At 39.8% G+C, this 23,808-nt stretch overlaps 2 protein-coding genes across 3 annotated transcripts in view; both read left to right on the top strand.

Moving 5' to 3' along the window:
- The window catches only part of SLC18B1 (solute carrier family 18, subfamily B, member 1), a gene marked incomplete at its 5' end in the record, with an annotated part of 25,163 nt that extends 5,081 nt beyond the window's left edge, over window positions 1–20,082 (top strand). The window contains 12 exons of the mRNA XM_014533922.1: window positions 1,447–1,542; window positions 1,875–1,948; window positions 3,658–3,805; window positions 6,741–6,897; window positions 10,931–11,070; window positions 12,898–12,999; window positions 15,111–15,202; window positions 16,413–16,508; window positions 18,286–18,360; window positions 19,124–19,217; window positions 19,310–19,362; window positions 19,938–20,082. Coding sequence (XP_014389408.1) covers window positions 1,447–1,542; window positions 1,875–1,948; window positions 3,658–3,805; window positions 6,741–6,897; window positions 10,931–11,070; window positions 12,898–12,999; window positions 15,111–15,202; window positions 16,413–16,508; window positions 18,286–18,360; window positions 19,124–19,217; window positions 19,310–19,362; window positions 19,938–20,010 — 1,200 coding nt within the window. The remainder of the gene's footprint in view (window positions 1–1,446; window positions 1,543–1,874; window positions 1,949–3,657; window positions 3,806–6,740; window positions 6,898–10,930; window positions 11,071–12,897; window positions 13,000–15,110; window positions 15,203–16,412; window positions 16,509–18,285; window positions 18,361–19,123; window positions 19,218–19,309; window positions 19,363–19,937) is intronic.
- Window positions 20,083–21,566: 1,484 nt separating this feature from the next.
- The window catches only part of VNN2 (vanin 2), a 24,508-nt gene continuing 22,266 nt past the window's right edge, over window positions 21,567–23,808 (top strand). For both annotated transcript variants that reach the window (XM_014533832.1, XM_005859022.2), the window contains exon 1: window positions 21,567–22,982. The gene's annotated coding sequence lies outside the window, so the exon portion shown is untranslated. The remainder of the gene's footprint in view (window positions 22,983–23,808) is intronic.

Raw genomic sequence — 23,808 nt, 5'->3', positions numbered from 1 at the left:
GATAACATAAAGGAAGTATGTCAAGATTAGCTGTTCACTCAGTTCCATGGATGAAGTAGAGCCCACATTTCTTCAGCCAAGATGTTTTGTTTTTGTTTATACTTTTTTATCCTTTCTAATTCTGATTTTTTTTGTCAGCTAAAGCAAACAAATCTTTTTTCAGGGGGGAGAGGCTTTATTATTGAGGTATAATCAATATACAAAAGAATGCACACATTTAATATATCTATCTTGATGAGTTTGGACATATGCATATATCTGTGATGTCATCACCACAATCAAGATACTAAATATATTTATCACCTACAAATATTCCCTTGTGTTCTTTTGTGAGATTTTTTTATGTTTATTTTCCTTTCTTGTTTTTTTTTTATGTGATAATGCAATATGAGCTTATCTTGCTTAACAGAAACTTTATACCCAATGAATAATAATTTCTCACTTCCCCCTTCCTGAAGCCCCTGACAACCATTTTATTTTCTGCTTCTGACTATTTTAGATTCCTCAGGTAAGTGGAATCATGCAGTATTTGTTCTCCTGTGTCTGGCTTTTTTCACTTAGCATAATTTCCTCAATGTTTATCCATGTTGTTGCAAATGCCAGGATTTTCTTATTTTTTAAGGCTGAATAAATATTCCACTGAATGTATATGTTAGGTTAGGTGGCTCAGGAGGCGGCATAGGAAATAAAGAGAGTCCAGTTAATCAGAAAAGAAAGAAAGGAAAGGCTTTATTCTGCGTCCCAGGCCGACCCACGGGCCCCAAAGACAGGGTACGTGGATCCGCGCCAACAGGGGGGGGCGCTTTTTTTATACAGCTGTTCAGTGAGGGCAGGGGAGCATGAGCTGTGGGAGTTCCCGCCGCGGGGGTCGTCACGGTTTCCAGGTGTCGTCATCTGCCTGGTAGCTGACCTGTTAGGAATTCCAGGGTGGGACCGGTATCTGTGTCACCATTTGCCTGGTGCACTGGCCTGTTACGAATTCTAGCAAGGGCCCAGTGTCTGCGTCACCATCTGCCTGGCGGAGGCATGCATCAGCTTCTGGACCCCCTTTTGACCTAACAGTATATACCACATTTTTTTTATCCATTCATTTGTTGATAGACTTTTGGGTTGTTTCTATATCTTAGCTATTGTGAAAAATGCTGAAATATCTCTTTCAGACACCACTTTCAATTCTTTTGCTATAAACTCAGAAGACAGATTGCTGAATTATATGATAGTTCTATTTTAATGTTTGAGCATGATGAGTGAATTATTTTCATGTCAGACTAGGTTTTAGTATAGTTTCCCTTACTTCTCCATCCTGTTTATTTTATAATAATAATTTTTAAAATTGCTGTACAGATAAAGGTTACAAGATGATGCTCATATCTAATAGCTCCATTTTTTTACACTGACGCGAATTTGTCTTTCAAACTTAATTTCCTTTTCAAATTTTTTTTAAAGGCTGAAAAGAAAGGAGCCAGCAATACAGTTATTGGGATGATCTTTGGATGCTATGCTTTGTTTGAACTGCTGGCCTCTTTGTTCTTTGGAAAATATGTAAGTATTAAAGTTCATATGAACATTTCAATTTTAAAAATTGTACAATGAGTTCTTCTAATTTATCAGTCTAGAATTTCCATTGATGCAGAAATAACCACCATTATACTTTATGAATTGTGCCACTGTTGACAGTTCCATTCTTAGAGTTGATTGATTTTTAACTTCTTTCATGGTTTAAGAAATGTATGTTTTTATTCTATTAAAGAATTATTATAGTAACTGCTTTTATCTTTCCCAAATGGTATATTTTCTGATAAAGTATATTTGTTTATGTCAATATAGACTTGTAGTAGTCATCAATTTACTACTTTCTTTGACATTTATTATAGCTTGTACAGATTGGAGCAAAATTTATGTTTGTATCAGGAATGTTTGTCTCAGGAGGAGTCACAATTCTCTTTGGGTAAGTCATGTTTTGATATGTTTGGGAGCTTGAACATGTTTCATAATCTATCTTCAGTTTAAAATGTTAATGGATCCTTTACATCAGTCAGTACCACTGATTGTTGAGTGCTCTGCATGTGACTAATGGTGAAGGGAGTTGGGTGATGTAGAAAACAGGATGAGTGACATTGGTCTTAAGAAAAGAATCCTCTAGGGCAGCGGTTCTCAACCTGTAGGTCACGACCCCTTTGGGGGTTGAACGACCCTTTCACAGGGGTTGCCTAAGACCATCGGAAAACACATATATAATTACATATTGTTTTTGTGATTAATCACTATGCTTTAATTATGTTCAATTTGTAACAATGAAATTGGGGGTCACCACAACATGAGGAACTGTATTAAAGGGTCGCGGCATTAGGAAGGTTGAGAACCACTGCTCTAGGGGATGGATCACCCATAAACTGACTATTGAATCTATTCATTAGGACTCCTATGACTGTGAGTGACAGAAACTTAGCTCACTTTTCTGAGTCACAGAAAATTTTTGGCTCCAGCAAGAGAATGAGTTTCTTACCTAGAAAATCAGCTAAAGAAAATCAGAATCCATATGCTAAAATAATTTTATCAAGCATCTTTCTTAAATTCCTGGTTTTGTGTTCCTCTTCTTGTGCTTTGTTGTTGGATAGACTCTACCCTTGTGATGGCAAGATGGCCCCCAGCAGCCACTTTCCTAATAGCTTCTGGTAGAGTTACAGAATGGAGTTCCACTGGCCTAATCTTTGTTGATGACCCATCACTGCATCAAGGTCACTGTAGCCAGGGAAGAGAATGCACTGATTAGCCAGGCCTAGTCCTGTGCTCACTTCTGAACATGGGAGCAGAATGGTTTCACCTATTGCTATTTGGAGAAAAGGGAAAATAAATCCAGAGGCAAAACTTTGAAAGTTCTTAAGTTTATACAACCATAGTGGCAAATAATATGGAGGAGTTTAAACAAGTTCTTAGGGAACATAGATGAGTGATAAGAGTTTGGTGAGATTGTGATGAAATAACCTAAGGAAAACCATATTAAATTAAGTGTTTTTTAAATTGTTCTTTTTATGTGGGGTGGTCTTCTATTTTCTGTATTCACTGTATTTGAAGGTTTGAGCCCCACTATGGCTCAAACCTGAAACTAAGAATCTTCTATATTGGTTCTTGTCAGAGTGATGCTTTATATTTTAAAAGGCCTATTTAGTATTATCTAGGGAGCTAATTATGTCAGCAGAAAAGGGCAACTAAATTCTCATTATGCTTCCAATTGGTACCTCCCAAAAGAAGGTAATTCTTCTACTCAAAGTATAACAAAGCAACTTTTTAAAAAGTTTATATTCTAAAGAGATTTATTCTAATAACTCTAAGTGAGCTACTGCTCTTTTCAGTGAGTACAGTTAAGAAGGAAATGAATAGAAACCAGCTTGGCCCTGGCTGGTTTGGCTCAGTAGATAGAGCATCAGCCTGCAGACTGAAGCGTCCCAGGTTCTATTCCAGTCAAGGGCACATTCCCGGGTTGCAGGCTCGACCCCCAGAGGGGGTGTGCAGGAGGCAGCTGATCAATGATTGTTTCACATCATTGATGTTTCTATGTCTCCCCTCTCCCTTCCTCTCTGAAATCAATAAAAATAATATTTTTTTAAAAAGAAAGAAACCAGCTTGGCATTTGAGACTTGTTTTGTTCTCTTTTAGTTTATTGGACCAAGTTCCCGACGGACCGGTATTTATTGCTCTGTGTTTTCTAGTGAGAATAACAGATGCCATAAGCTTTGCTGCAGCAATAACTGCATCTTTTTCTATCCTCGCAAAGGCTTTCCCAAATCATGTGGCCACAGTATTGGTATGTATTTTATATTTTTTTTTCCTATTTTACCTTTAGTGTAGGCTAAAATATTTGTTTCACCTTCCAAGTTAAAGCTGGGGTCCATTCTACTAGACATGCTTTTTTTTTTTTTTTTTTTTTTTTTTTTTTACAATCTGTGTTTGTTACCTTTTACCTTAGTTTGTACTTCCAGCAGCAGGCTGTCAATAAATGTATCATCAGTCTTACTTAGGTCTCTTCCTGGCCTTAGAATCCTCTGAATGGGCAGTTTGACAGGTAAATGTGGTCCAAGCCAAATATTCTTTTTGCCACTTTTATATTATTTTTTTAAATACCTTCCTAGTAGTATTTTGCTCTCTCTGTGTAGCTGAGATTGGGGCTCGGCTGCCTGAAGCGTTCCTCTGGGTTAGAAAAGACTCAATCTGTAGAGTCCTTCCTCCACTTTTCCAAGATTCATGGGAGAGATGTTAGCAATAAGTTTGTAAGTGCTTCAGTGCTGTCTGCGGAGTACCCTCTTATTTTGCCATAAAAACCCAGACCCTGGTAGCATCGTATTGATGTATGTCTCATATATTGCCTAGGTACCTGGACATCTGGTATTAGTGACACACCAGATTCCTGTTGGCTGCTGCCTCCCTGACCCCATGCGGGCTTTCCCATAGGTCTCTCCTTGGACCCGGTGTGTACAGAGACCAAATGTCACCACAGAGCCTATAATTGTCCTCTAGAGCGTGGGTCTGATCAGTTTAGTACCAAGGACTCCTTCATTTACCCATATAAAATAATATGTCCGGATAGGCTTATTTAGGATAGGCTCATTCTATAGTCATTGCCACACAGTGCTGGCCATTGTGGCAGGTACACTGTTTACATCTCCCAGGAATATATTTCTCAAAAAGGATTCAGAAGACTAGTCTGTTGACATGCTCTGCAAAACAAGGTTTTGTGGCTAAACATGTTTGGAGTGTGCATATGCTATCCAGTTCACATTAGTGTGTTAAGACTGAGAAATTCTATAGTAGAGATAGTTTATTTAATGTTCCACAACTCAATTTGACTATGGAACCACCTTTGACTCTTAAAGAACTGGTACTTTGTGGAACACTCTGGAAAGTGTTGCCCAAGAAATTCCTATGATGCCACAGTACTTTGGATTTTTTGATCAGCAGGACATGCCAAGTTTCTATGTAAAATTGCAGCCAAAAGGTAATGGCCTAACATGGTAGTTGATCTGGATAACATTATTGCGAGAAAATGTAGGATTTCTGTATTTGTTATGAAACGTTGAAAGTTATTAGTAGACTACTTTTGTGTCTTCTGTGAGGTCTGAGGATTTTAGGTTGCAAGCCACGGGTCTCTGTTTAAAGCCCCTAAATTAGATTGATTTAAAACGGTGCAATTTCTGTAAGAGTTCTGCGATAGCGAACTATTTTTCCCATAGCACTGTTTTGTTTAACTTTAACAAAACAAAATAATTTTACATGGTACAAAATTCAAAAGTTACAAAGGGAAATATAGGATATAGTGAATATATTCTTTTTTTGTCATTTATTTCAGCTCTGGTGAATATATTCTATATATTACTATTGCTCAGTTCCCGTAGACACTCCTGTTGTCGGGGCACCCAGCCCAACATCACTCCCCCAGAAGGCAACAGATACTACAGGTTTCTTCCTAAGCAATTTCATGTATTCATGTACACACACACACACACACACACACACACACACACACACACTGAGAGAGCATGATTCCCTCCATTTTCTTTGCACTATGGTAACATACTCTGTCTTACTTATTACACAAACATTGAAATTAGCTTGGAGACTGGCTGGCATGGCTCAGTGGTTGAGCGTCCACCCAGGAGGTCACAGGTTCGATTCCCAGTCAGGGCACAAGCCCGGGTTTCGGGCTTGATCCCCAGTGTGGGGGTATGCAGGAGGCAGCCGATCAATGATTCTCTCTCATCATTGATGTTTCTATCTCTCTCTCCCTCTCCTTTCCTCTCTGAAATCAATAAATAAAAAATAGAAATTAGCTTGGAGATCTTTTTATATCTATATATGAAAAGTTCCTCATTCTTTGCTTCTCTTTAATGACTGTGTAGTACTTCACTGTATATATAACCTAGTTTATTTAAATTGATGAAAATTTCATTGTTTACATCTTTTGCTGTTATAAATAGTGCTACAAATATAAGCTTGCACATACACCATACCACATCTTTATGGCTATATCTGTAAGTTTGATTCCCAGAAGTGGCATTCTTGGTCAGAGAATGTGTGTATTTGTAATGGTTGATTTGCCAAGTTGCCCTGTGGTGTACACTCACCAGCAATGTCCAAAGATGCTCTTTCCTCAAATTCTTGGAAGTATGGAGAACTTGACAGGCGATAGGGAAACATTGGCATCTTTAAATGTTCATGTCTTTAAAAAGTGAAGGTGAGCTTCTTTTTACATGCCTAAGAGCTTTGCATATCATTTATGTGTCAACAGTCTCTTTATAGCCTTTTCCCATTTTCCTATTAGGTTTTTTTCTTTCTTTTCCCTTTTTGAATTGAAGTTACTCTCTTGATATATTTGGGAAATTAGTCCTTTGTCAGTATTTTTTCTCTATTCTTTGTCTTTTGTTGTGTTTTTCCATACATAGTTTTTCCTGTTTTCATATAATCAGATTTATCAACTTTTCTTTTGTGTTTTCTGAGTTTTTGTGCCATAATTAGAAAACCTTCCCTACCATAAAGACTAAGGAACAAAAAACTCCCATATTTTATTTTTTAGTGCTTTTATGATTTCAAAATATATATTTAAATTTGGGGTCCATCTTGAGGTTGTGTGTATGTGTGTGTAAATTGTGAAGTGGATAGAATTTTTTCAGATAGTGCCCACTAAACCTTTATTTGTTAACTTTTCAATCAAAATATATTAACTTATTTTTTTTCCTCAATTTTAGGGAAGTCTTGAGATTTTTTCTGGACTGGGACTAGTTTTAGGGCCTCCTTTAGGTGGCTTCTTGTATCAGTCCTTTGGCTATGAGGTGCCTTTTATTTTGCTTGGATGCATAATTTTGCTGATGGTACCACTCACCATGTACATTTTACCTAGTTATGGTAAGACTATATTTGTTACTCGCTTTAAGAATCTTTCAGTATTTGCATGCCTTTGTAGACCAATCTAATGTATACTCACTTTTATGTAATCAATGGTAGATTTTTAGAGTATCCTGAAATAACTAATTCTGCTTTTCAGAAAAATCCTGTAGGCAATCAGTTGATATAAATGTCTATACATCAGCAATTTTTCTGACCTTTAGAACTAGCAAATATTTAATTTCTGATCATAAAACAGAGCCATATGCAATGCCAACCAAAAGTCATCTTGGACTTAATTAAAGATTCAGAATGACAAGTTACATGCACCACACATGGCGCCATCTTCTTAGAAGGCCACATGAGATAGGAGGGCAAGCCCACACCTTCCTTCCCAGTGGTCCTTGCGGCCATCTGTGCAGCACAGCCAGGTGCGAGGACACCAGGCCGCAGCAGGCAGTAATGGGAGTCATCCTGGCTTCAGAGCTTCGTGCCCATAGGAGTTAGCATATCCTGTGACAGCTCCATGGCACCGCCTCCAGGGCCTCCACAATCACACTCAGGGAGGCACAGATACCTCACCAGGTACTTATTAGTTTGTTTAGAATTCCTTCCTTTCAAATGAAATTTGCCAGGCCAGGGTAATTTGAATTGTGAGCAAGATTGCCTCGTAACACAGTTGTCATTTTACCCTTGTCAGATTACTAGGGGAACAGAGCAAGAGTTCACGTGGGAGCTGGAGAGACAGAGCTAGAGATCATTGCTAGAGAGGCACCATCATTCACCCTGAAACATACGGCGAGGCCTGTCCTCTTTCTAACACCAGTAACACGGCAGCCAGGGTGGTATCTATAGACGAGCGTCTAGGTTGTGCTTCCACTTGGGTGTCAGATGAACACTCAACTGATAACTAAGCAACTGACACCAAGTCAGATTCTCATGCAGCAGAGAAAGAGTTTTACTGGCCCTTTATCACACTGTATAAGGAAAAAAAGACCTTGTTTACTAGTTAAAGGTAGGACATGGCATTGAAAACTTCTGTGATTAGGTGCTGAACTGACCCCAACATCTGTTACTCCTTGAGTCCCAGCCTGCTCTCCCCATTTCCTCCCCCCATGCCCAATCTTGGTATCCTTTGCAGCCTCCTCTAACCGCCACCAGCCTAGTTGGTTGGTACTTATTTCTCTCATTTTTTGTCATTCCTCAATTAAAATTTCCCTGCATCTTCATTGAACTTTACAAAGCCCCAGCTAGCTGTATTTTTATGAACAAATTGGCTTGACAAACTTTCTCTTTATCTACAGAAGGACCTTTTAGTTAGATTGAATGGGGAAAAATGGTATAACAATTTCTAAGACTGATAATGTTAAGGCTGTAAGTATTGCCATTGAGTGCTTTTTAAAACTATTGCTTTAGGAGAGCTTAAAGATAGAAGCTAGAAAATTAACTCTTTTTTATTTTGTTGACATTGGCAGACTTTTGTGTTCTACTCCACTCATTTATCTCCTTCTAGACCCCTGGACAATGTGGCTTTAGCTTTGGGTGCCTAAGAGTCAGCTATGGTTCCTAACCTCTCCCTCATCTTTTATATCTGTTCATCAAGTCCTCTCTTCTGTACTGCTCTAAAGAAATATTTCTAACACAGTCATGGACATGTCAATCTTCCTATTAAAAATTCATAAATCTATAAAATGTGAGCTTTACCCTGAAAGCCATTAAGAGCTGTTGTTAGATTTCAGCAGGGGAGTCACGTGCGCTGGAGTATCTCTCCCTCCCATGCTACCTACCCTTATTTATCCTTCAAAACTCATTTTGTTACCTCTTTTGGCAAGTTTTTCTGAACCTTCTCAATTACTGGATTAATGCTGAGTAAGTACTGCCACAGTGCTCAATATTTTTTCTGCTCCCTCACACCTGAGGGGTACCCCACCTCCCCATCTCTACAGGTAGCTTGCTGCGGCAGGTGTTGCCAAGCAGGGAGTCACACCCCTTTAAGAAGAATATATCAGAATTGGGGAGAGCAGAGAGAGTACCGAGCAGCTTGGCAGAGCTCCCCAAGTAATTCTTCCGTGTGCCTCTTGAAGCAGTTATCACTCTAAGTTTTCAATATTTGAGCTTCTTCAACAGCTTAATTAAATTCTTTATATGTCTGTTTTCACAGACATTCTTAGTATTTTGGTAACCCTGTTTCACACTTTGTATTTAGAGAAGGGACCAATTATGCCACAATAGTTTGTCTTATACCATAACTTCATAATACCTTTTATATGCACCATAAATTTAACCAATTAAAGTTTGTATTTTATCATTTATATCTTAAGGTGACTAGTAAATACCTTTAATATACAATTCAAAGTCCACACCAAGTAGTCTGCCTGCCGGCACTTCCACACGGAGCCACATGGTGGTGCTCAACCTCTTTCTAATCTAGACTGATTGCAGGCTCCCTTAGTTGAGTGGCCTGGGCTGTGCTCAGATTTGGTTTATGGTGAATTTTTGGCTAATAATTAAGATACTAACACCACGATTTAACTTTATCTCTCATATTCTGACAAAGTCTAAATGTAGCACTTAAAATAGCTGAACCGCTCTCTGCTTTTTTCGTACTTTGCTCCATACTGGATCATTATTCAACAAGAATGTATTGAGTAATGATTCATGGTGGGTGCTATTGGAGAAATGAGGATATACAAGTGCTGATCCTGGCTCTCAAAGACCATGCTCATCCAACCTCAGCCAGGATCACCTGTGGCCCGGATCACTGCAAAAGGCTCTAACTGGTGCCCCTGTCTCCATTCTCCTTGAGGCCATGGAGAGGCCTCTTTCCAACACAGATCTGAGTCTCATCCTTGTTTGAAATCCATAGAGATTTCTTAGGTTTCTCAGCATATTTTACAAAGTTCTGCATAATCTTATCTCCACATTCTTCTGCAGTATGATCTCTCCCCGTTACATAGGTATCCCTGACTCTCATATACCCGGATTAGTCTTTCCTCCTCTTTGCTCGATCATCTCAAACTCATCCTTTAGGCACCAACTTAGGTATTACTTTTGGAAATCCTTTTCTATATATTGTTCCCTGGTGCTGTGTGTGTGTGTGTGTGTGTGTGTGTGTGTTTTAAGGAAATGCTCATATGTGCTCCAATAGATACCCTCTTAACTCCATCCTACCTTTCTTCACTTTTCTCTCAGGATAGAGTTTGTCCTCTTTGCCTTTGTCTGCCCAGCATTTTGCATGGAACCTGGCTCAGCAAAGATTTTCTTTAGTAAATTAATGGGAAGATAGGAAAGCCATCACACAATACAAAACAATGATGAACATGAATTATAGCTTAAGTGTTAAAAGATATGGCATCGACTTGAAGTGCAGCAGGAAACTAGAGAAAGGTAAAATTTGTGGAATAATCAGGGCCATTGCCAGACCTTGCAAAGTGAATAGATTTGAAAAATTAGGGGAAAAAGAAAGGAGTCATAGAATATGAATGGAGGCTTGGGAACAACTGTGCCTGGTACTGGGAACTGGTAAAGTGTAGGGAATGGTGGGAAAAGGAAGGTTGGCAGTCAACTGACCTTGAAAGTCAAATGTACTTTACACATGATTCAGTAGCACTGCATTCAATCCAGTGTTTTCTTTGCCAGCAGAAAATAAAGTGTTGCGTTCTTTGATGAACTCCAATTCCTCCTCAGCACACACACATTGTTCCTTGATGAAAGATCTGCATTTTCCCATGCACAAAATTAAACCTTACAGATTCTTTATTCCATCTGGGAAAGGCCACACTTACCTCTAATAACCTATAACCTATGACCCCTTCTTCTCCTCACACACTCTGATTCCTTTTGAATCTGAGACATTATTTTTAGGAAAACAGTGTGGCCTCTAGGTTTGAATAACTTCTGCAAACGTAGGTAATAAGCAACTTTAGGCAAACTCAGAGGTGCAGTTATTTTAATAACCAGATGATGATGGCCTTACCAATGTTACTTTTCATAATAGGTTAAATGATAGTTAAGTTATTTTAATTACTCCAATTTCTCTTTTTATTTTACTCAGAGGAGTCTAATCCAGGTCAACACTCATTCTGGAAACTCATCAGTTTACCGAAGGTTGCGCTCCTAACCTTCATCATCACCTCACTCAGCTCCTGCTTCGGCTTCCTTGACCCGACTCTGTCTCTCTTTGTTTTGAAGAAGGTAAGCAGCCTGATTGCTGAAGAGCTCCACGTTGTAGCAAGACGTACACAGAATGAGAACTGCACACTGAGGTAGCCTGTACCTTTGATGTCCCTGTAACTAGGGGTCTGATTCTGTGTAAATGAAGGAAGCCTTTCACTAAGTAGCTCAAACATTTGTCTTCTTTCCAAGACCAAGCTCGAGTCATCATAGGTCTGGCTTGTGTATCATCCTGGCTGCTTAATAAGGACACCTTTCCTCTGTCTGTTGGAATTTCAGTGGGGAACTTGGGGTACCCATTGGCTCATTTAATGTGAGGTGTCCTCCCTGAATCCACTGACTTTTTAGGCGATCACATAGAATTGAATGTCTACAGGCTATATTATATGTAGGATAGGAGGGAGGACCCCAGAGCCTCTCCATCTTTTCAGTGCCGAGGAATTAATACTGAATTCTAAAAGTTTGATATCATAGAAATTTGTTTTAGATATTTTTGAAAAATATTATTAATAATGCAATAAAGTATATTACCAAGCCTGGTAGTTAACGATACGGAGAATTAACGTGTCAACACTGACTTTATGTGAAGCCCTAGAATTGAAAAAGCACAGTTACCAGAAACACCACCCTGTGAAGTCGCTAAAGCCAGTTTTGGGTGTGTAAACTACCCAAAAAGATTAACCTGGGACTATAATTATAATGCATGGCCCAAGGTTTAGAGAATTGAATACCAGGCTTAAGCAGGGAGCATCCAGGAAGTAACACATAAGAAAACTTTTATGTTTGTGGTGACACATCCCATTCACATCAACAATGTGTTCTTTAAGAGTCTTTTTCCTGTTCCAGGAAGTTGTGTCTAAAAGTTTGTAACCATTCTCTGGTAAACCTAAGTCACTATTGTCTATCTTATAAGAAATCTTTAGAAATGTATTTTTCTATGATTTTTTTTTAACCTTTCTTCTGACTTCTTATCAGTTGTTTGAATAGGTGGTTTGCTGCCAATCCTGGTTTTCCAGCCTTTAGGGTAGGAGGGCTCCACCCTGTCTCCTCCCAGTTGTAATATCAGAAGAGGGCATATCTGACTTTACATATCTTACTTTTGTATTTTGCTTTTATCTTTAAAACACTAATTTTTAGCATGAGTTAATATTTGTCATAAGCATTGTTAAAATATAGACTGGCTCATTAAATCTCCTGGGCTTAAGTTAGAAAATTAATTAAGGAAATTAAGGAGAATGAGACAACTCAGATAACCAAAAAAAAAAAAAAAAGGCATTTGTATCATATTGGTAATAATAACAGTATCAGAGTTACGTGGTAGCTTACTGTTTCAAAGCCTTTTAAAATGTGTCATACCATTGAAGTATTTATTTAAATATTGCTATCCCTTTGAAATGGGTAGAATAGATAATATCATCAATGATTTTTACATCAGTGCACTCAGTCTGTGGACTGTCACATTAACTGATTGCTTGTTAGAAATGCAAATTCCCAGACTTTTTGAAAAAAGCTTAGGGCCCAAGAACCTCTCCAGGTAAATTTTATGCACCTAAAGTTTGCAAAGTATTCATTTACATGTAAAAACTGATTCATAGAAGCAAAATTATATGTTTATTGTCAAGTGCTACAAGCAAAAATCTAGGACGTCTGACCTCTGATTAGGTGTTTGTTTTTCCCCCTCATAGAGAAAAAGTAATCCATTGACCAATAGACAAACATTAGGAAGGATACTGAGTGTTATTATTAGACTGATGGTAGATAACAAGAGTTGAAGAAATGGTAAAATAGATGTTTATTTTAAAAATGACTTAATCATGTATCTTTAATAATACAAGATTTCTTTTACAGTTTAACTTACCGGCTGGACACGTAGGACTGGTATTCCTGGGTTTGGCACTATCCTACACCATTTCTTCACCACTCTGTGGTCTACTAAGTGATAAAATTCCAGTATGTACACTTAATTTATATTTAAGAATTGCTTTTGTATGTTTAGACCAGTAGTTTTCCAACTGTACCTCTAGAGCTCTAGAGGTCCATTGATTAGAATTGATATATTCTTTTATTTTTAAACTAGAGGCCTGATGCATGAAATTCGTGCATAGGGGGAGGGGGAGTGTCCCTCAGCCCGGCCTGCGCCCTCTCGCAATGTGGGACCCCTTGCTCCTAACTGCCCACCTGCTCGCTCCTTCCCACTTGGCTTGCTGCTCCTTACCACCCACCTGCTCGCACCTTACCGCTTGGCTCACCGCTTGGGTGCCGCAGACACAGGAAAGACTCCCACCACTGCTGCTGCACTCACCAGCCATAAGCCCAGCTTCTGGCTGAGCGGCGCGCTCCTGCTGTGGGAGCACACTGACCACCAGGGGGCAGCTCCTGTGTTGAGCATCTGCCCCCTGGTGGTCAGTGCATGTCATAGCGACTGGTCGTTATGGTCGTTCCACCGTAACAGTCACTGGGCTTTTATATATGTAGACTAGAGGCCCTGTGCATGGCATTCGTGCACTGGGGGGAGGGGTGTCCCTCAGCCTGGCTTGCACCCTCTCACAATCCAGGACCCCTGGGGGGATGTCCGCCTGTCAGCTTAGGTCCTTAGCTCTGCCACAGAGGCAGGAGAGCCTCCCGCCACCACCACTGCACTCGCTAGCTGTGAGCCCAGCTTCTGGTTGAACGGCGCTCCCCTTGTGGGAGCACACTAACCACCAGGGGGCAGCTCCTGCATTGAGCATCTTCCCCCTGGTGGTCAGTGCGCATCATAGCGACCAGTCATTCCGCTGTTTGGTCAATTTACATATTAGCTTTTTATTATAAAGGATTTCCACTTCATTAAAGTGTAATTGACAAAATGATAATATATTTAAAGTTTACATCATGGTGAATTGTTATGTATATATAGTATATTGTGAAAGGAGTTCTTCCATCTAGTTAATTAGCACATCCATCACCTCACCTATTTATCTTTTTTGGGGAAGGTGAGAACATTTAAATTCTAACATATTCAATTTTTTGAGCTGATGGAGAGGTTCCAGTGTGAGGTTCCACTGACTTACAACCTGAGCAGGTTAACTTTGCATTAGACTTTCTAAAGATTAAAAGCTACCTTAATACAAAAAAATGGATTGACTTTAATAATTAGGCCGGAATTCCAGAGGTGTTGGGTCTTGATCCAACAGAGAGGAGATAATTTGGTTTTCCTGTGGGAGTGAAGAGCTTGGCCACATCAGTATGCATTGGTTATCCCCCTGACAGAAAGTCCCTTCTATACTCCTTTAACTAGGTCTAACCAGGGGTCCTCAGACTTTTTAAACAGGGGCCAGGCCAGTTCACTGTCCCTCAGACTGTTGGAGGGCCGGACTATAGTTTAAAAAAAAACTAGTCGGCTGCTAAGCAACAGGCAGCGGCAGCAAAAACACCCAGCAGGCCGGATAAATGTTTTCGGCGGGCCGCATGTGGCCCGCGGGCTGTAGTTTGTGGACCCCTGGTCTAAACCATTCAGTCCAGATAACTAATATAAAGAAATAGTGCTGTTAGCCAACTTTTAAGCTTCTATGGCATTAGTGCTTATTTGTCAAGATCTAAATTACATGGAGATTACTAAGAAAAGCAAGTGTCTTAAACAGTGTTTTAAGCTTGGTTTTAAGACATAGTCTTACATATAACTGAGCAGCTGTTATACCCCTATAATTTTTAGCCTGCATTCAAGTAGTGTATAAGGAATAATTTTAGTGGGTACTTTTTTTAATAATGTAAAATTTCCAGATGTTTTACCTGCTTGTTCCTTGTAGTGACTGCTTTTTAAATTGTTAGATTTGAACTATTTCGTCATGTACAAAGTCTGCCATCCATTCCCTTTGCCAGGAATCCTTGTTTTTGCATATTCCCTGTGTTTGGGTATGTTGTCCTTGCTTTTGTGTTTACCGCCTACCTATTTTCTCTTAAATGTAGAATTTTGTTTTCTTCAATATATTTGGACTTTTTAATAATGCTCATCAGTGATTTTTTTAAAATATTCCTTGATCATGGAGGGTTTTAAGAGTTTCTTTGGTCCCTTTCTTTATCAGCATCTAAGGAAATGGTTTCTGGTTTTTGGAAACATAATCACAGCAGGGTGCTACATGCTGTTAGGACCAGTCCCAGTATTGCACATTCAAAGGTAATTTTTTCTTCTCTGTAATTTTGGTCAAATAGCATTAAGAATTTTTTTTTTTAAATTTGGTGTGATATTAGGATCTCTTAGTATTTCAAGCCTTATTATTGAAATAATTACCTTGCTTTATGACAGTATTGGATTGTTTGTTAGACTGACAGTATTTATCTTACTAGAAGCTAGCAGTGGTACAAGCAAACAGGAATGCATAAGATCTGTATCAAATGAGAAATATGCTTATTCTCCCTTTGTGTTTCAATATCATACTTTTTTGTTGACACTTGTCTTTAGTTGATACTTAAAATGTTTTTTGTTTTAAGGAAGGCAGGGACCAAATGTGTTTTTTTGTTTGTTTGTTTGTTTTTTGTATCATCCTTACTATGTAGTAGCTTCTCAGTAAAGCTTGGTTTTTTTTGTTGTTTTTTAATATTTTTATTGATTTCAGAGAAGAAGGGGGAGGGAGAAAGAGAGATAGAAACATCAATGATGAGAAAGAATCATCAATTGGCTGCCTCCTGCATGCCCCCTACTGGGGATCGAGCCAGAAATACAGGCTAGCCAGTCAGCCAATCCCCAAACACCAGATAGGGTTGACTATGCAGCCCCAGCCAATCAGATACTTTTTAGTTTTCTCTTCCTTTTTCTTTATTCTTCATCCTATCAAAGCTTCTTGCCTTCTGTCCCATTTTGCAGTTCTCAGAAAGGAGACTGTTTTTATCACCTCAATTGTCTTCATTTGGAAATAGTACTGATATCACAGGGATGCTGCAGCATTCAGTGAAGGTAATGGGTGCTAGGTAACTGGCATAGTGCTCCGTGTGGTACAAATACTAGTTTCCTGTCACTTTACCACCGCCCTTCTGACATTTTTTAGCCAAATGAATTTCAAAGCCAAGCAATTGAAAGAAAAACATTAGCATTGGCGTTTTCACCAATTTTGAAAGGATTTTGCAGGTGAAATAAGGCAAGTTGACTCCAGACATGTGATATATGTGACAAAAGACATTGAGATATCAGGATGAATTGACCCCCACCCCCAAGTATAAGGAGCTAAAGGATGTGGACTGAATGAAATGTGACCAGATGGGAATGAGGACAAGACCAGGCCTGGAATCTGTGAAAGGAACTTCTCTGGGATCCCGCCTGCCGTCCTTATCATGAAGCTTTGTGTCTCTTCAGCGGCTAATTTTTGTTTTTCTCCGAAACTCTTTTGCAGTCAACTGTGGCTGCTGGTGCTGATGTTAGTCATCATTGGCATTTCCTCCGGAATGAGTATAATCCCGACTTTCCCGGAGATTATCAGTTGTGCCCAGTAAGTTACTTTCATTCTGTATTTTTTTAAAATATATTTTTATTGATTTCAGGGAGGAAGGGAGAGGGAGAGAGAGATAGAAACATCAATGATGAGAGAGAATCATTGATCGGCTGCCTCCTGCACACCCTACACTGGGGATCAAGCCCACGAACTATGACATCCTGGTTCAGTGGTTGACGCTGGCCAGGCAAGAGCTGTATTTTAAACAGGCTTTCGTGGATTTCTCAATTTTGTGAGATTTTGGAAGTGTGTTTTTTTTTCACAATAATATATCTTTATGATATCATGTCACACACTATTGTGATATAAATAGTATGTGCAATAATGCAATAATATAAATGATAATGTATACAGTAATAGTTAAACTGGGTTGTGGATAGAGGCGTAGCTTGGTTTATGTACAGATACACATTTAAACAACCAAAGCAAAATGGAAAAGCCTTGGCATTATTCCTCTCTCGTGGACGAGGTCCATCCAAGAGCATAGAGTAACCAGGCAAAATGGCTCTAGTACCAAGTCCAATGCGTGAGGGGTTTTCCAAGCCATTCTCTCACACCAGCTGGGTGGCCTACAATTCAACTCAGTTCTGACACTGACCACCCACAGACAGCATCAGATTTCACAGGCTTAGGGCTCAGTCCCACAAGACTGTCCCCACTTCAGATGCCAGTCACAAGCTCAGGGTATCACCTGTACTCCTGACTGGCTGGCTGTCAATCAGATGTCCCCATGATCCCCTCCTTGGATTTGATTCATTTACTAGAGCAGCTCACCGAACTCCAGAAACCAATTTACTCCCAGATTATGTTTATAACAAAGGATAATAAAGGGTAGGAATCAACAGCCAGATGAAGAGATACACATGGCGGGGTCCTAAACAAAGGAGCTCCTATACTCATGGAGTTCGGGCCCTGCACGTTGGCAGGTGTAAGCGTTCCGGTTCACCAACCAGGAAGTTCTCTGAACCGTCCTTTTGGTTTTTTATGGGAGTTTTATTACTCCGGCATGGTTGATTAAATCGTCGATCACTGGCAATTGATTCAACCTCCAGCCCAGAGGTGAATGGTGTGGAGGGATGAGGGTGGGGGGACTGCAAGTTTCAACCCTCTAATCACAGGAACAGCTCTCCTAGCAACCGGCCACCATCCTTAGGTGTTTTCCAAAAGTCACCTCATTAATATAACAAAGACTTTTATTGCTTTCAATCAGGATATTTCAAAGATTTTAGGAGCTGTGTGTGCCAGAAATGAACCAAGACCAAACATGTATTTCTTACAATAAATCACAGTATCACACCAGACATTTGTCACTTGGTCAGCAGTCTCCCATTTAGCAGGCTTGATGATGGAGAACACAGAGTGAACTTGGGGGAGTTTATCCCTTCAGGGAGAATATTGGCCTTTAGGCTGTGTCAATCAACATCTCCCACAGGAAGAAGGAGCTGCCCTGCATTTTCTAAAAGTTGCCTTTACATGCTCATCCCATTTTAAGAATTTCTTCATTATATATTTTTCTGAGCATTTAGTGCAAATGGATTGTGATTCTTAATGTTGTATCTTACATATGCAACAAAATTATTTTTTAGAAAACCAGGAAGTAGACATTAGTATGACAATTCCTTCAACTTAGATTAGCTTTTTATCTTAGAAATGGAGTAATCTTGCTGTTGGTTTTGTTCAGATTACTCCTGGCTTACTTTATCCTGACTTACAGTTCTTTTTCGTCACACAGCTTCCCTTGCAATCACTGATACACGCTTGTCTCTCTTTGCAGTGAAAATGGATTTGAAGAAGGATTAAGTACACTGGCACTCGTGTCAGGTCTCTTCAGTGCAATGTGGTCCGTTGGGTGAGTAGCCATTGAATTCCATTCACACTGGCAAGATGGAAAATACTGTCCCTCAGTTACAGATGAACAAATGGAGATACCAGATGAGTTGGCAAAATTTATTTAGGGCAGAACCAGAGTTTTACCTGTGCCCTCTGACTCTAAGATCATTGGTTATGCCAGCAGTTTTATATACCTAACCAAAATGGTCCCATGCGTGTCTTATAAAAATGATATTTTTAAGTTCACTTATCAGGACCATATCTCCATTTTTAAAATTTATTTACTTATTTATTTTGTTACTCTCTACCATGCCAAAGGGATAACTGTATGCTGGCAATGTAGATATCATCCATAAATATGTACTGAATTAAATTATCTTTAATACAAACACTGAGTAGAGAGAATAGTATAAAAATTATTTTGAATGCCTCTCTTTTAATTTTATTTTCGTGTAAGGCATCAACTTTTCAGAAGCAGTTATAATTATACAATTGTTTAAAAGATTTAAGCATCATCATTTTTCAGGTAGAACCATTTTCTTATACCCAATGCTGGGTCCAGGAATCACCATTTTTCTTTAGAATTTATAGTTCCAATTTAATGAAAACCTATAACTGAAGGAGCATGCAACCTTAGGAAGGATCTCTCTCCCCCCCCTTCTCCCCATATCTCTCTCTCTCTCTGTCTCCCTCTCTCCCTCTCTCTCTCTCTCTCTTTCTCCCTCTCTCCCTCTCTCCCTCTCCCTCTATTATTTAATACCCTTTCTTCTTTTCATTGTTAGTGCTTTTATGGGACCAACACTGGGTGGATTTCTGTATGAGAAAATTGGTTTTGAATGGGCAGCAGCTGTACAAGGTCTGTGGGCTCTGACAAGTGTGAGTAATCAGTCTTATATTTTCATTTTCTTTGTGTGGAGAAACATGACTTGGAGAATTGACATTAACTAGTAACTTTGATTGTGTTAAAGGGACTATTGATGGGCTTGTTTTATCTATTGGAGTACTCAAGGAGAAGAAGAAGGTATGGTCAACTCTTGAACTTCTTTCTCCCTTTAAAGTTGGCTTGTGACCCAACCTGGTTTGGCTCAGTGGATAGAGCATTGGCCTGCAGACTGAAGGGTTCTGGGTTCAATTCGTCAAGGGCACATGCCCGTGTTGCGGGCTTGTACTTCATCACACAATTGTTTTTCTTTTAATCATTTAACTTCAAATGGTCATGGGCCTTGAACTTTTCAATGAAGTGATATGTGCCCCATGGACATAGACAACAGGGTGCTGAAGGCCTGGTATGGGGGAGGCCTGGGGCGGGGGGCGGGGACAGGCTGGAGGGGGTCCATGGGGGGGAAAACGGACATATGTAATGCTTTCAACAATAAAGGATTATTAAGGAAAAAATAATAAAAAATAAAAGTTGGCTTGTGGAGATGAAAAAGAAACACCATTCTACCTCCATTCTGACAGTCAGCAGATTGCTAGGTGCTCTAAGCCTCAGGACTTGGCAGATACCTTTGAGGAGGTAGTTGGATAGAGACATAGGTACTGAATTATTTTAAGATGAGAAATATTACGATTCTAATTTTCTTTCCTTCAATGTAGATCAAAAGTTCACAGTATCCTTGGTACAGAGGAGGAACAGCGTGCTCTCTTGCCTGATGAAAACCAGCCTTGAGAACCTTGGGAGATACAGGGTTGGGAGATGGATGTTCCTGGCCTTGAATATTAAAGTTTGAAAGTTTGAAAAGTGTTCTTAATTTTACGCACAGAACTCCATGAACCCACACCAGCATCCTGGAAGTGTCCATATATTTCTGGATGATCCATGGTGGCTGGCTGCACATACTGTTGTCCTGCAAGGCTGGCCTGCTGAGCCCTGGCCGGTTTGGCTCAGTGGATGGAGTGTCGGCATGCAGACTGAGGGGTCCCGGGTTTGAGTCTAGTCAAGGACACATGCCTGGGTTGTGGGCTCGATCCCCAGTGAGGGGCGTGCAGGAGGCAGCTGATAGGTGATTCTCTCTCATCATTGATGTTTCTATCTCTCTCCCCCTCTGAAATCCATAAAGATACATATTTAAAAAAAAAAAAAAGCTGGCCTGCTGAACCAGCCATATTTAAAGCATTACATCTGAGAAGAGTAGTTGAAAATCAACAAAACTTTGTGTTTCTAGATGATCAAACTTGGGCTTGAAGATGTTATTGACCCTGGGTCTCCTGTTTGCTCTGTTTACTTTTTATTCAAAATGCACTGATTCTGTGAATGTACCTTTGTATATTAACAAGGAAAGAAAGTATGTGAATTGACATTAACTAGTAACTTTGATTGTGTTAAAGGGATTATCGATGGGCTTAAGGGAAAGAATTGATATGCTTAAAGATAATATAAGTGACTCAATATTTGTAGAACAATTACTATGAAATCAGTTTTAAAAAGATATGCTTGATCTTTGTCCTGAGATTTCTGTTTTTGTTCAAAGGCAAATTTCCTGCCTATTATGCAAAAACTGTAACATTTCCTGGCCCTCAGTTCTTTTAAAAAATATGTGTGGAAGGTAGAAGAATAGCATTACTTAAGATTTCCATTTGTGCAACGTATTTTCAATTATTATCTGGATTTATAAGCAATGCTTGATAAAACATTCATTTCCCATAATCTCTGTTTCAATTCTGCCATCTTTAAAAAAACAACAACACATATTTCTAGTAGATATATCCATTCCTAGAGCAGGCGTTTTCACAGGAATGCTTGTATGTTAGCGAAGGGATTCCTCCGACTTCATGTAAAATCCATGCTGTTGTTTGAAGTGAAAGAGTCTCTATTGTGCAACTATCACACCTCCTGATCCATTTCCGTGGTGTAACAGCCACATTTACCTTTTTAACATATTTCGTACCGCTCAGGAGTTTTCTCGTGTTTCTCGAGCCATCTGTTAAGGACCGCTCACGAGTGTTCTCGTTTTTCACACCCATGGAAAAAGGAGCGAATCTAGATACTTATGTAAATTTTGTTTGGTCCCTCTTCATAGAGGAAAATGTTTTACGTAGTACGATACGTTATAAAAGTACTAGGAACTTTAATTGTTTGTTTTTGTAAATAAAAATGTTATAATTATTGAAAAACAACACCTAAAGTGCATTATGATGATTTAAATAACGTGCAGTTTGCCCAAAAAACGTGTGGTCCCTGGCGTATGTCTTAGAGATTTCTATGCGGTACACAATGTATTAAAACAGAAGAAAGGGCTTTAGCTATTTAGCTGTACAAACATATTTATTGAATGCCTTTTCTGAACCGATCCTGTGATAATGTGCTAGAGATTTCACCGTGATCAAGATAAACACAGTCTCTGCCCATATCCAACTTATATTTTAGAGGAAGATAATAGATAAATACCAGAATCTCTATTTTACAGAGAGGCTAGGAAGGAAAACAACATGGTGATGTGAGAGAGTGACTGATGGGTTGATTGGGTGTGGGGTCCTAATTTAGACAAGGCTTCTCTGTGGAGGTGGGGCTTTTGAACTGAGAATGAGAGGAAAGCAGACCGCAGCATGTGCAAAGGGGCTGGAGGTGGTCAGAGATGAGACCGCGGCCTGCACACCTGAAGTCTAGTAAAGAGAGGAGGTTGGAGAAGTGTGGAGGGGCCAGCTTTTAGGTGGGGATGCTAGATCTGATGCATATTTCAGGAAGGCTATTGTCTGGGCATGTGGATGTGAGCGGGATGTGATTTAGCAGAGTTGGAGGGAGATCTTTGGAAGCTTTGAGAGAAATTTTAATGATTTGGATCAGGGATGTGGTGGTAGAAAGGGAGAGGAAAGGGCATGTTTGGAAGTGGAACCAACAACATCTGCTGATGTGGAGGGAAAGGGAAGAGGAATTTAGGATGACCCCAGGTTTTGGCAGGAGGGTGAAGGAAGAATAGTAGCAAAACAGATCCTGAAGGGTCAAATTAAACCATAATGTGATGCCCTTTCACACCACCAAAACGAACAGAAAAAAAAAAATGTAAAGGATGACAAAACCAAGATTGGGGATGATGGAGAGCGACTTGAAGTACAACAGTTTTGGAATACTTTTTGACATTAATTGCCCAAATCGAATATCCACAAATTCCATGCACTCTTCATTCTCCCTCTCCCCCAAATTCCCTTCGCCATGAGACCTCCAGAGGGTGGTCCAGTGCTCGGAGTACATGGGGGGCGAGCGGTGGGGGGCGGGAGGGATGTCACAGATTCCCCCGTTTCCCAGAACGAACCCAGGAAGGAGTGTGACCCCGGCCCGCTGCATTGTATGGGGTGCAGAACAGGTGCAGTCCTCGGTCACCCTCGCCCAGCTTCAATGCTTAAATCGCCCTGGTCCCACTTCAATGCTTTTCTTGGCAGAGCACAGGCTCTGGCAAGGTGGCCCCTCCTCCTCCCAGTGGCCCAGAATATGCGGAGCTCCTGCAGTTTCCGACGCTGCCGCGCGGGGCCGCTATTGCAGCCGGCGAGCAGCCGGCAGCTTCCTGTGGGGCGGCGGCTGGGCTCCCACCTCCACCACCCGGCGTCCGGGCGCCCCCCAGGACCCAGGACCGACCGCCTAGTACCGTTACCAGCGCTATTGACTGTTGAGAGTTCAAAGTCAACGCAAAGATTCCAAGCTTTCTGGTGAGAGAACTTTCTCTTTCCATTCCCAACAGGCTGTTGTCAACACATGCCGCCGCGGATACCAGTGTATTTAAAGACACTTTGTATGAAACTAACCTTGTAGCTTCCTCATTTTATGGTTTTGCAAGTCATATTAAAATAAATGACCAAAAAGAAAAAAACGTTAAAAAATAGAGGAACTTTGAGCAATGAAACCAAAAGACAGGGTGGAACTATCAAAGGAAATCGTTGTGTTCATTTATCTTTTTATATGTTTATATTCTTCTAAATGTAACAAAGGTGCCTAACTTAAAAGAATCCTTTAACAAAAGGAGACTATTTTATGTGGGTAAATGTAGCATGTAATAGTAATCAAGAAAATGTATCTTTTGTGTTAAGACCATGTTGCAACCTATGCATATGTGATATATAAATTAATCAAAGGAAAAAGAAAAAGGACAAATAAATCACAAATTATATTTTTAATTAAACTTTATAAGTTTGGGGATCATTTTTTATTCACATGCAGTTGTAAGAATTAATACAAAGCCCTGGCCAGTGTGGCTTAATTGGCTGAGCAGGTGGTTGAGTGTTGTCTCATGCACCAAAAAGTGGCAGGTTGGATTCCCGGTTGGGGCACATGCAAGTGCATGCCAGGAGGGGGCATGCGATGGATGTTTCTCTTTCTCCCTCTCCCTCTCCCTCTTCAAAAATCAATCAAAACATTTTTATTTTTTATTTTTTATTTTATTTTATTTTATTTATTTTTTAATTAAATCTTTATTGTTCAGATTATTACATTTGTTCCTCTTTTTTCCCCCCATAACTCCCCTCCTCCCAGTTCCCA

This window comes from Myotis brandtii, unplaced genomic scaffold, assembly GCF_000412655.1.
Source record: "Myotis brandtii unplaced genomic scaffold, ASM41265v1 scaffold123, whole genome shotgun sequence".
Classification (NCBI taxonomy): Eukaryota; Metazoa; Chordata; class Mammalia; order Chiroptera; family Vespertilionidae; genus Myotis; species Myotis brandtii.
Note: the sequence above shows the minus strand (reverse complement) of the source record. Positions and strands in the feature narration are given on the sequence as shown.